The sequence below is a fragment of the Hypomesus nipponensis genome, chromosome 25 (genome assembly GCF_054491055.1).
Source record: "Hypomesus nipponensis isolate SF chromosome 25, ASM5449105v1, whole genome shotgun sequence".
Lineage (NCBI taxonomy): Eukaryota > Metazoa > Chordata > Actinopteri > Osmeriformes > Osmeridae > Hypomesus > Hypomesus nipponensis.
In genome coordinates this window covers 6292810-6305943 of record NC_140385.1, presented here as the reverse complement: position 1 = coordinate 6305943, position 13134 = coordinate 6292810, and the positions used below count along the sequence as shown (strand labels likewise).

General features: G+C 45.1%; 1 protein-coding gene across 1 annotated transcript in view; it reads right to left on the bottom strand.

Annotated features, from left to right (window-relative positions):
* Positions 1-11656, bottom strand: part of adam19a (ADAM metallopeptidase domain 19a) — a 76327-nt gene extending 64671 nt beyond the window's left edge. Inside the window, exons 1-2 of the mRNA XM_084691682.1 lie at positions 11447-11656; positions 92-171 (exon numbers count right to left, since the gene is read on the bottom strand). Coding sequence (XP_084547808.1) covers positions 92-171; positions 11447-11576 — 210 coding nt within the window. The 5' untranslated portion in view covers positions 11577-11656. The remainder of the gene's footprint in view (positions 1-91; positions 172-11446) is intronic.
* Between the last annotated feature and the right edge of the window lie 1478 nt (positions 11657-13134).

Here is a 13134-nt window from a genome sequence, read left to right as displayed (position 1 = left end):
GTGTGGGGGGGGGGGGGGGGGGGGGGGGGGGGGGGGGGGAACACGGATAGAAAGTCACATCGTTGAGGGCGGCAATGATGGAATGTCTGACCTGCGTCGCCGTGGCAGCGTCCCTGCGGCCCCGCCCGTGAGAGAGCCAGCGAGCCGTCACCGTCGACCCGCCGAGGACTCCTGTCAGGAAGAGAGAACTCTGTTTCAATTCACTCGATTCAATTCCCAAAACACTTGTTGGAAATTGAGCTTTTTCCAGGCCACCACAACACAGGTTAGCACGGTCTGGGAGGAGGGAGGGAGGGAGGGGGGCAAGTGAACATGTTGGGTCATTTCTCTCGAGGCGCTGGTCACACACACGTGCTTCCCATGCCTCGCAGGTGCCAAACTAGCTCAGCTCAAGCCCAGGTGTTTTGTTTCACATCTGCATTTGGAGGGACAGGGGGCAGGTGGGTGAAATCTGGGGTTTTTATCTAAGAAGTCATTGGAAGCTTTCATTCACAAACAGTCATTTACTAGAAATCGGTGAGCGCGTCCAGCTTAGGGGTTCATTGCTTCAGTATCATCCATGCAATCAAACAAGAGCACAAATGAATTAGTCCCCCATTCAAGAGGACCTTAACGAGGACCCTGGGAAAACAAAGAGAAACACCATTTAATCAAACGCTCCAAATGCATGAGTGCTTCCAGGCCTCACACTCTTTGTTGTATTCCTCACACTCAAAAGTCAGTCCGATTGGCGTCGACAAGGTGGTGCGTTGACTGCGCACCACCATCAACACGATGTGCAGATGGATCAACACCCGCCTGTCAGTTGACAAAACACTCGCCTGTCAGTTGACAAAACACCCGCCTGTCAGTTGACAAAACACCCGCCTGTCAGTTGACAAAACACCCGCCTGTCAGTTCACAAAACACGGCTCTGTAAGTGGGATTGAAATACAGATGATTTACATGTCCGCTTCGTCTTCCAGTGTGTCTAAGTCTTACCTCACAACATACTTGAGACAGAAACGCTCGAGAAAGTAAGTGACGTAAGAGCTTAAAAGGGCTTTGATGACAGCGTGACTTTTTTCCCCCTATTGATGACAATCCACTGAAGCTCAGGGAATCGAGATGCAACAACTCTAAGCACATTGACGCAGACGCAAAAAGGTTTATCACGTGGAAGAGTTCAAGCCTCTCTCCTCTGTGTGAAACTGAACAACAGAAGAAGCTTGCTGGTGGGAGTGTATGTGTATGTGTACCTTTAACCAGTCTGCCAGGAAACGAGACAAAGAAATTAACATTTTTTGTTTGACTTTTCCAAGTCAATGAGGGGAATGAATGGTCAGCAACAGAGGATCATGGGAGCAATTGCTAGAGGCTGAAGTGGCGTCCAGCACATTCTACAGTGTCTCTTGCGAGTGCTTTTGCGAATTTACTGTACTAGTTACGTGCCTGTGGTATGTACTGTAGACTGTGACTGGTTTCTAGTTCTTCTAATTAGACACAATGTGTTTTCGTTTCGTACATTTCCCATGCCTGTGATGCAACGGATGGAACTTTTTAGGCCTAATTACTAAAAACTGCGAAAACAAGATGTCACTCGGGGCACTGCATGTGCTTGTATTCAGGACGAGACACCTGTCGACCTGCAAACTTCATTCAGCGACCCGCTATTCAACAACAAACAATGGAGATACATACAGACACACACACACACGCATATTCTCTGAATTATGGTTCGATTTATTTGTGTGTGTGTGAAGATAGGAATCCCCTTGCAGTTTCTGCTCGGTGTCCTAGTCCCGTCACCACCTCCTCCACATCCAATCAGACAAGGTGTCTTACAGTAAACAACCCTCAGGCAGACAGGTCAGGAAGTAAGTGTGTAATCAATGGTTCAGCATCGCAATCAATGGGAAAAGATCTACATTGCACTGGCTGATCGATACAGAGGGGGGGGGAACAGTCCTGATGTCAATTCAAAAACATGGGTAAAGAGAGAGAGAGAGAGAGAGAGAGAAAGACAGAGAGAGAGAGAGAGACAGAGAGAGAGAGAGAGAGAGAGAGAGAGAGAGAGAGAGAGAAAGGGGGGAGAGAGAGAGAGCAGTAGAAGACCACAGGAAACTAGCGTAGTACAGTAACTCATGAATACTGTGGCATTGTCTTCAATTACAATACATTTGAACCCAACCAATACCTGTAAAACACTCTCTCAATCATCGGCATTCGGTGGCGTAATCTATTTGGCCTTTTAGCCGTTACTGTGGCGGTGGGAGGCGTTCGGAAAAAAGCCAGCTTGTGATCAACAACACCCAGTGAGCGGTGGTGGCGCAGTGGCCCCGGGTTGGTTTTTTTCACACCAGTGTGTTGGCAGCCCCACCTCCCCGTGCTCTCTAAGAGCTTGTTGCCATGTGCACCTTTGCAAGTCCCCATTAGATGCTTCTCATTGTATTGGCTCTGTTGTCCCTCCGGCATAGGCAAATAACAACGTAGCGATTCCTCACAGAGGATTGGCAACCTACACTGCGCGCACTACGTCATGCCCTGTGATTCTGGGATATCAAAATGCCCTCGGCCACACACGCGGCGACTTTGACTTTTGAAAATACGATTCCGGTAATCCGGTTACCTTAGGGCAGACAGAGATCAACTGTTTCCCTCCGGGTTAAGGTCAGCAATTACCAAGTGATGGGAGTGAAAGAGATCCATAAAATGTCAGCGCTGTTGCAAGGCGGTACCTGCTCCTGGGTAGAGTTGACAGGAAATGTTCCGATGACATTTGAGTCTTCAGAATGAGGGGCCAGAGAAGTAATGACTTGAACAGGGCAGAAGAATGTCATGGAGCGCCCTTCTGGTTGAGTGAGTGAGTGGAGGAGCGTCCAAGCTTGTTTTCCCTCGCCCCCCACCCCCACCCCCCCATGTGAGGATCCCTGACCTGTCGAAAAATCATCTGGAACTTCAACGCCTCCCTCCCGTCTATTCCTCCCTCTGTTGTCTTCCTATAGATAAAAAAAACATCCCAAAACTCTGTCTACCGTGTAATAGTATTACCAGCCTCCGAGCAAATCTGGAAAAATTGCGCTATCATAGCTTCCATTTTGGGACCTTATGAAATGTGCACTAATGGAAAATATGTTTTATTGATTTTGAATGAGACTGACTAAGCGCGCCTCTCAAATCTGTTTCATTTCTCGAAGGCAGCATTTGGAGGGAGTGGGGTTACAGATACATTGGTTTGCAAGGGTTTCTTACCGCTGAGGAAGCTAAAATTCTCTAAATGTATTACCTTACAGTTGCCTTCTTTATTCGTTTTACACTCTGTATATTAAACATTCTAAAATTGGTTGTTCCCATCCTTGATTGTGATTGGCTATATCGCGTTCCATGCCGTTGTAAAATCCAGCATAACCTTACAGGTTGTCCTCATAACATTCTTTAACATTCCATACTACTGCGCATCGAATATTTCAGATTAAAAAACACGGCAAAGGTGTCTATCTGGCTGTTGTGTGGCAACGATTTATGTAGGAACTATACTTTGTAGTGGCGGAAGAATGACGGTTTATTATAAAACTATTTTGACCCTAATTGTTTTTATTTATGAAACCACATCAAATATTTGTACTAAGAGTTTTAGAAAAGCAATAAGCCACAAGAGACCGTGTTTTGCGCTGATTTTAGAACAGGTAAGGGTTTTTTTGGCACTCTGCTTCGCGTCGTGCCTAACAACTCCCCTTACCTGTTCTAAAATCAGCGCAAAACACGGCCTCTTGGGGCTTATTGCTTAAACTTGTACTCAGTGAGTGGTTTCAAAACTCCCCAACTAAGACAGGGTCCCTCAAAGCATAACGGTACATGATATCATCAAATGGATCATTCCAGAACCAACTAGAAGACAGAAGAATTGACTAGGTTTGGGGCAAACCTACCCTGTGTAGCCTACAAAAAAAAAAAAGAAAAGTGAACTGTACTGTGCCAGACTCGACAAATGCCACCCTGGTCCTGAGTCTCCATCATTAAGGCATCTTCTCTGGAAAAACCATTAAGGCCGGCTAATGGCCTCAGCAGAGGCATTAGAGGGTGGAGTGAGGGGCGGGTGGCTGGCTTCTTCATCGCACCGTTCCCCTCCGAAGTGATTGACGGCGGCTAGACGAGGCTCCGCGGCGTTAATGAACGCCAGGCGGACGCGACACCCTACCTCGCAGTCAACAAATCACAGCTGTCAGCCTTTCCCCTAGCCTGGCTGCACTACTTTCAAAAGAAGCCCCAGTGAAGCTTTTCAATTACACTTTTGCTGTGTGTGTGTGTGTGTGTGTGTGTGTGTGTGTGTGTGTGTGTGTGAGTACGTGGGAGTCAGTGAGCATTTGATAAGCTTCTCTTCTCCTTCGGCAGGGATAGAATGAAGGGGAGAGGCGGATGGAGGAGGATGCAGAGAGGCACACGGATGAGAGCAGGCCAATTCCTGTATCCAATATCCTATAACCCAAAACCCTGTTTCCCAGTTTAAATAAGAGCTCATTGGATACACTGTCTTATCCACCAGCTCAAACGCCAACCTCAAGGCATCCTCTTGTAGAGAGAGAGAGAGAGAGAGACAGAGAGAGAGAGAGACAGAGAGAGAGACAGAGAGACAGAGAGACAGAGAGAGAGAGACAGAGAGAGAAAGAGAGAGAGAGAGAGAGAGAGAGAGAGAGAGAGAGAGAGAGAGAGAGACTACAGTAAATGATCTTTAAATGCTCCCTTTCATGTCTGGGTTTGCCCTTATTCCTGTCTCCTGTCTCGGTTGTTACTGTTAGTACAGCTGGATATCTTCACGTCTCTGTGTATGAGGGGGGAAAGGCAGCACGTCAGGAACCATTTCTAACCATTTCACACATGTACAACTTCTCCAGTCACTTTCAGACTCGAGCTTGGTGGATTAGGTCGAGAAGGTATAGGAAGTGTAAACGGTCCAAAATGTTTACGAGTGTAGTAATGCAGCAGTCAATTAGCCTGTCTTTTTTTTACCATCACTGACTTGAAAAGTCCGGGGCTGCACAGAAACAAACATCCTTAAGGACTTGATGGTAAGTGGGGAAAAAAGTACTTTTGTTTTAACACTGAGCAGGAGAATATAAATATTCTTCATTAAATCAACCCGCATTAGTAGAATAAAACCCCACATCCTCAATCCCTAGAAGGTAATAACAACTTCCCATAATTAAAAACATTACCAAAAACTGGTTTTCCCCTAGTAAATACATTGACTGTACTTTTGGCTCCAAGCACACCTTAGACCCAAGGGAGGGATTAAGGAAACAATGGTGCTGATGGAGCAGAGGAATCTCTACTTTCTCACACCCTCTCTCCTCCCATCCTGCTGAACCTCTATTCCTTACCACGCCGACAGCGAGAGGAAGAGAGATGATGACAAAAGCGAAGTGAACTATAAAACAAACAAAATGGAGTGCTTCTGTTGTATTTTTTTGGCGGTGAGGTCGGCATGGTCGACCCCGCAGAGATGAATGAACAGGAAAGGATGCGTGTCGTGTCATTCTGCAACCTTGCGACTGTTGTCACTCCTATGTCCTTCCAGAGAACTGTTAAAACACTGGTCATTGCCGGTGACAAACAGACTATAGCAACACAGTTTGGACTCCTAACCTGATAAAAGGTCATGTAGGTTCTCTGCTGGTGTTCACCCTTGAATTAACATATGCCCTTGAGAGAAGGAAGTGGTAGACAATTAGTGGACGTGGAAGTTCCTTTACATTCATGCCACTGCAATGCAAATAATACATTTCCATCTAACGACCAGTTACAAATATAGAAAATCTTACAAAGATGAGTCACTCGTTTCCTGAAAAAACCTTACTGCTCGATCAAGTGCAAGTCATCAAACGCAACAACCTTCAACCAGCACCAGAGACATTTTCAGATCCTCTTCAGGAGACCATCTAGAACCTTCCTGGCATGAAGCTAGCACAGTGGCTACAGACTCTTATGAAGTCATTTTGCAATCCTAAAATGACACAAACTCACACTGACTCTCTAGGGGGCTTAGTTTATATGATCCCAGCTAGATCCCCTTTAATCAACTTTAATAAACAGGAGGGATGAATCCAAGCTGTGCTTTGCTACATGGGACACGAGGCTTAATGGAAACTTAATGGTACTGGGATTGTCATAAGCTACAATGTGTCAGTGTCAAGAAACTCTGAATCCATGGCAACTGCATAATAACATAATTAACACCTGGTAATAGGCTATCCATTACCACAACAGTTTATCATTACCAAGAAAATATTGAATCCATTAAACAACTAACCACTAGGTAATACTAATTACCAGTATATGATAAGTAGCTGTCCAGAAAAAGAATGTAAGCTAAACATGCATACAGCTTTTGCAACCATGTTTCTATTCAGGGTTACATTTTCGGTTGCATTTTGAGAAGCTTCTCAGCGGATGTCAAACTAACAGTGCTGTCCGAAAGAGTAGACCTGCTAGGCCAACCTTGTTTCCTTTGACAGAATGGACTTGGACAGCCAGCACTGTAAAGGCAACATCTAGTTTTAGATGTTCTGACTCTGAAATGGGCCAACAGACCACCTGCTCCACAGCATGCACAACACCATGTGCCCTGAAGACAGCACTGGGCCATATGTGACTGTGAAGCCAGCGGGTATGTTGCCAGAGCAAAGGTACCCAGGAAGGGAGATACACATAAGGTAGTGTAGCCTAGCCTCTCTCTCTTTCTCTGTTTGCTTTCCTCTCCATCTCTCTCACACGTACACACTGCAACACAACCTTCTCTCCGACGTACACTCCACTCTCTCACACACGCAAATGCACACTCACACATAAATCCCTCCCTCTTCATCTATCTCCATCTACCGGGCCTAGGGGAGGCTCCAAAAAACTTTGTGAGCGGGTGAGAGAGGAGAATCACATAAGGCTTGAAAACACTTATCGTTTGCCCAGCCAGCTGTCGTTGCCGGGTTTCCAGGGGCAACAATAAGAGAGGTGATCTATATCTGACGGGTCCTCTGGTGGGCCGAGAGAATGGTGGGCGTGTGAGGAAGAGAAGGATAAAGAGAGAGAGAGATAAAGAGAAAATAGACAATGACATAAAAGGGACATCAGACGGAGCTCTTCATCTCATTATGCGATGAACACACAAAATAATAATCGACATGTGATCGGGATGACATGGGATGATAATAAGTCATTGGAATCCTTTAAAATAAAGACTATTAACGTCTATTAACTATTAAGATTATTAACTTTCAAATAAAGACTATTAACATCTATTAACTATTAAGATTATTAACTTTCAAATAAAGACTATTAACATCTATTAACTATTAAGATTATTAACTTTTAAATAAAGACTATTAACATCTATTAACTATTAAGATTATTAACTTTAAAATAAAGACTATTAACATCTATTAACTATTAAGATTATTAACTTTTAAATAAAGACTATTAACATCTATTAACTATTACAATTATTAACTTTCAAATAAAGTCTATTAACGTCGAACAATTCGTAGCTCCATTTTTATATCTGATAACGTGTTTCCCTCGCAGTTTTAGTTCATCGAGTAACCTTTTTTTTAATTTTTTTTTATTGAGTTTTCAATATGCATTCCTGGTAATGATGCATTTTTTCCTGTTTACACTGCACATCGCACACTGTGCTTCTTCCACACCATGCATTCCGACACCTTTCCCCAGTGTTTCATCCCTCCCTCCCTCCCCCCCCCCCCCCTCTCCCCCTTCTCTCTTGGGGGCATATGCCCAGCACACAGGGAAAGAAACCTGTGATCGCACAGCCAGGCTCCCAGGGAAGGAGCGTCGGTTTGAATGGCAAGTGATGCCAACCCTTGTATGCTTCACCCCCAGTCTCTGTGAACTTGGAAAAGGGGAGGCACCGGGGGTGAAGGGAGGGAGTGGGGGGAAGGCGGCAGGCGGGGGGGTTGGGGGGGGGGAGTGAGTGAGCATGATATCCCACCTCCCTGAGGGCGTGAATCTCCCATCAGCCTCTCTCGAGTCTCCCTCTCGGGCTTGGCTGTGTATCACAGCGAACAAATGAGGACGCTTGGAACTGGCAGGATCTGCTCCGGTTCTAATGTCAGCATGACGGTGGCTTGGCTGACCTCTCTCCTCCATTTCATCCTCTCACGTCAACCAAATCTCGGACGAGATTTGTCTCTTCCTCCTCCTCCTCCTCCTTCCTTTTCTTTCGCAACAGGTTCATCTTCTACTCTTTCTTCACAGACTCTCCCTCGTGTCCTTCTGGACACATTGCATCCTCATCCCTCACCTCCCAAGCTGATGTTCCATCCCTCCATCCCACCTCCTGTCATCGTTCCACAGGACCCAAGTGCTAAACCTCTTCACGGAAAGTGTGCGGTGAGAGAGTGGGATTCTCTGGAGTGACGGTCCTTAACTAGACCATCTTGAACCAATGGAACTTTTTCCTCGCAGCCCATGGGATGAGAAGAGTGCTTGCCAAGCCATGCATGTCTGTGTACGTATGTGTGTGTGTATCCAGATCAAAATGCCTGAATAGGTTTTGGAGCGATATAGAGAACTCACTGCAATAAAGAACCTTTTGCGATCTGAAGAAGCTGGGGTCGGGGCATGAATAAGAGCATGGCTTTGTTCCCAATTTTGACAGTTGGAAAGAACAAAAAAAAAAGGATTGATGGAGAGTTTGACCTCCCAAGCCACTTAAAGGTTACATAACTCAATAATCGTTTCAATAGCAAATGACACTCACTCCTTCATAAAAGGTTTCGCAATTATCTGTTGTGTAATACACCCTTATTCTTTCGAGTGGATATAAACTTTCCTCAAATGGAGCAAATACTAAACTAGGGCGGCAAGCACACAGACAAGCAGGAGAGGAACGCACTAGATAGCCTAGCTATCTGAAATAGAGTGCACTGTTGAACCCCCCTACACAGTGTGGCCGTGCCACGCATATACACAGTGCTAGTGAAATGAATAATGACTCTGAAAGACACCCACACAATCAAACAAAACAGGCCTCTTCTTCCCCTGGGCGACCCTGAATAAAAACCACGTAGGGTTGTTTCGGAATATTCCGGAACAAACCTCTGAGAGGATGACCCGCGGCGTCAACTCGGCAGGGCTTTCGCTGGGGAGGCTAGTCGAGAACCAAGGCCGACCAGGAAGTGATCTCTAATGGTAGCCTATCTGAAGTGTGGTGCAGACTATAATAGTCCACGCTCCGGCTCCGTCACGCCTCTGTCCTCCCTCGTTGGAAACACAACCTACGCTCTCCAGACTCCTCCTCCCTTTACGGATTCCACCAGCCTTGGAGTGGTCCAGTCAGTCATACACAGTCAGTCATTCAGTCCAGTCAGTCATACACAGTCAGTCATTCGGTCCAGTCAGTCATACACAGTCAGTCATTCGGTCCAGTCAGTCATACACAGTCAATCATTCAGTCCAGTCAGTCATACACAGTCAGTCATTCAGTCCAGTCAGTCATACACAGTCAGTAATTCGGTCCAGTCAGTCATACACAGTCAGTCATTCAGTCCAGGCCGTCATACACAGTCAGTCATTCAGTCCAGTCAGTCATACACAGTCAGTCATTCGGTCCAGTCAGTCATACACAGTCAGTCATTCAGTCTAGGCCGTCATACACAGTCAGTCATTCAGTCCAGGCAGTCACACACAGTCAGTCATTCAGTCCAGTCAGTCACACACAGTCAGTCATTCAGTCCAGGCCGTCACACACAGTCAGTCATTCAGTCCAGTCAGTCATTCAGTCCAGGCCGTTTCACGCCGCAGAGCATGTGGAGGGCAGACGGCGCTGTGTCCCCGACGAACGGATCGCCGCGCTTCTGAAAATGTGCTGCGTTTCGGGGCAGATGTTTTGTGGTGGAAAACTGCTGATCTGAGATCTGTCTGCAACCCAGCTATTGCATTATACAGAAATCCACTGCTTTAATATATGTGTACTATGCAAAATGTGAGATACAAGTGAAGGAACAACGTAATTGGCCCCAGAGTGAACCTTGTCCCAAACAGAGTGAGATGGAGAACTCTTAGAATATGACCCACAGAACCGACTAATAGTACTCCAGGAAAAGTTGACTGACTTTGACAGATTCCTACAGCACATTTGAACACAGTGGGCCAGATTAGCTTGTCCAATCAGTGTGGACAGTGTTGATAAAACTAGAAATGGGAAAGGGGAAGGAAATTACGTCCTAATGGTTATGGCAGCCTCAAAATTCTTTGAAAGGGTCGGGTGTAACACTACTGATATTGATGGCATCTGAGATCTCTTGTTTCAAATGCATTAGTTGTGGCAAGAGAGATGGGGGGGGGGGGGGAATGAAATTGAGTTTGCGAATGTCCCAGGAAAAACAAATCCCTCTCGCTCCCTCAGATGTGTTTGTTATGTGAGATATAGAAGACTATGTTAGTTTTGTGCGATTAAATCACTCTCTCATCTCTCCCTCAAAATTGTAGGACATGATTTCTATTAGCTTTCCTCCAGGACGTGTCAATGGTTAGATTGTTTTGGCTCATGTTGAGACGGTTTTAAAGGGAATGTTACTTCAAACTTCTTCAGAAGATGAACTGAAACAAAACAATTCTCCATATTTTATCACTGCAAATGATGTCCCATAGTCATCCTCTCAGGTACCCACTTCTTTCTTATCATAAGTTGAGGTCATAACAGCATGATCTTGGGCAGATCACACATAGGCTAGGATAGTTTACTTTATGACCTGTTAGTAAGTAAAGATGCTATCCATTACATCTGTAACTGACCTATTAAAGTACAACCAAGGATTATGTGATACCCTGAGTTAGTGTTTCTGAATTTCTACATCACTCCACATCAACTAACGTCAACCCACTGTTGAGGCCCTATGTTTTGTCTGTCCTTTTTATTTATTTATAGAGACATGGGGACATAAACTGAGGATAACAACATGCTTTCCCTCCTTTATTTAATTACACTTCATGATAAATTCCCGGGGTATTTAATAGTGCACCACCTCAAGCCAAATAATTAAATAAGGTTTAGTGTCTTGGCACCAGCAATTTCCGTTATTTGCGTAACTAGCCATACATCTATAATTTACAACCAAATTAAACCATTTCACGCACTGACCGTCATGTGTTGAGAATAATGTTGGCACGGCCAAAAGTATGTACATATAGCTTAGACGGCCTTCTCCAATGCTCTTCCTTTTAAGGCCATTCGAAAAGCAATAGCTGGCACAAGAAAGTTTGACTGATCAAATTACACTACATTGTTTAGCCAAGGCTAGAATAGAAAACACAAAGCCTCGATGGGCTAATGTCAGCGTCTAGTTATTTGTAACATCATATCAACACACATCTCGTGTTGCTACAAGCAACTGGTGAAAAAAGAGGGGGGAGAGAACTTTTATGACTGAAGGCGTGCGCGGCTCTTTTCTGTTACCTTGCTCTCTGGTGTCTCCGCTCGCCCTCTCCAGAATGCCATTCAGCAGCAGGAAAGACAACATGAGAAGCAGACGTCCACAATGTGCCGCTGAAATTTGGCCATTTTTCTGCCTGTGTTTGCTGTACATCCCTGTAGTCCTTGTTACCGATATCTGTCCTCCCTTTCCTCGCTCTCACCGATTCCCCCTCGCCCTCTTCTTCTATATCGGCTCAAAAGAAAACAAGGACTGGATCACGAGAGCAGGCAAGCCCAACCCATTTCTAGTAGAAGCACAGGCTGGCCCGATAACTGAAAACGAATAGGGCTTGCGTTTAGGTACTTCCCACATTTATTGAAAGCAAAAATTATATAACAGCCCCAACCCTGACCTGGAGACCTGTTCATCAACGCGGTAATGCCCCGAAGAAAACATTGGTGGAAGGCTTTATGGGCATGCTTGAAAGTTTTAGGTTGCACAATGCCTCAGACTGGTATCACACCACACTATCCCAGTCCTACTCCCACTTTAATGTCTATGAATTATTTGTGAACAATTTGCATAAATTCAGTCAAATGAGATTAAAAATGAATAATGCATATGGAAGTGTTGGAAGTGGTGCCATTTCCAATCCAATTCCCATTTACAAACCTTTAAAGATCCATATTGAGACTTGGAGAGAGAGAGACAGAGAGAGTACCTTACCAAGCACAGCAGCTAGATCAAGGTATCCAATGCCTACAGCGCCATCAATGGAACATTTAACTCAAAAACAGATATTTATAAACACCCTTGGAGAGCTTCTTTGCAATTATTTTGCAGATGTTATGGCTGAACATCTAAAAGGTAGGAGTACAAATAGTTGGAAATAAGATAGTAGCTCTCCCTTTAATGTTACCAAAATGATTTATCTTAAATAAATCTTAATCATAGCTGTTTTAGTTTTTACAAATCCCCTTTCTCAAACAATGGTAAAAATAAAGTAGCAGCTTTAACTAGGATATATACCCCCCTTTCCACCATGTGTCTTCCTTATGATAACAAGACCATTCTACGACCTTTCCACTCCTTCCCTCCTCTGTGTTCAACATCAGACAACATCAGTAAGATTGAATTGAAATGAGAAACCTCTCCAAACACAAGATTATTGTCTTTTTTTGCCACCCCAAACCATCTCGGGAAGACAAAATGAAACCCACTGCCCAATGCACTCCAAAAAGCGATCTGTTTCTCCAGAGTATTAAGATCATGTGCCAGCCAGCTGCTAAACCCCATTATGTCCATGCCTGCTAGCACTTGGAGAGCGTACGCCAGCCAGGAAGGTGGCCAAAACCATTGTTCTCCTCTTCCCCCTTCTGACAGACCAATGTGGCCCAGACACACTCATATGCTCTCTGACTTTGGAATTACAGACAGCCCAGCTTTTGGACTTCCCGCTGGAGGGATGAAGCGGATTTAATTCACCTCATCTGGAAAATGTCTTCCGTGCCACCCCACCACCCCAGTGATTCCTGATCCTACTTAGAGGGAGGACGGACGCTGCAGTCGTCCCTTTCAGCGGCTGCATGGTTGGTTGGGCTTTTTGTGTGCTGTTGGCCGACTTCATTTTCTGATATTGTTGCAACCACTTGTTTCCTAGAAAGGTCAAGAGCTTAGACAAACAGATGGGCACGGCCATTGTACCATATACAAAGCATGGGGAGAAAAG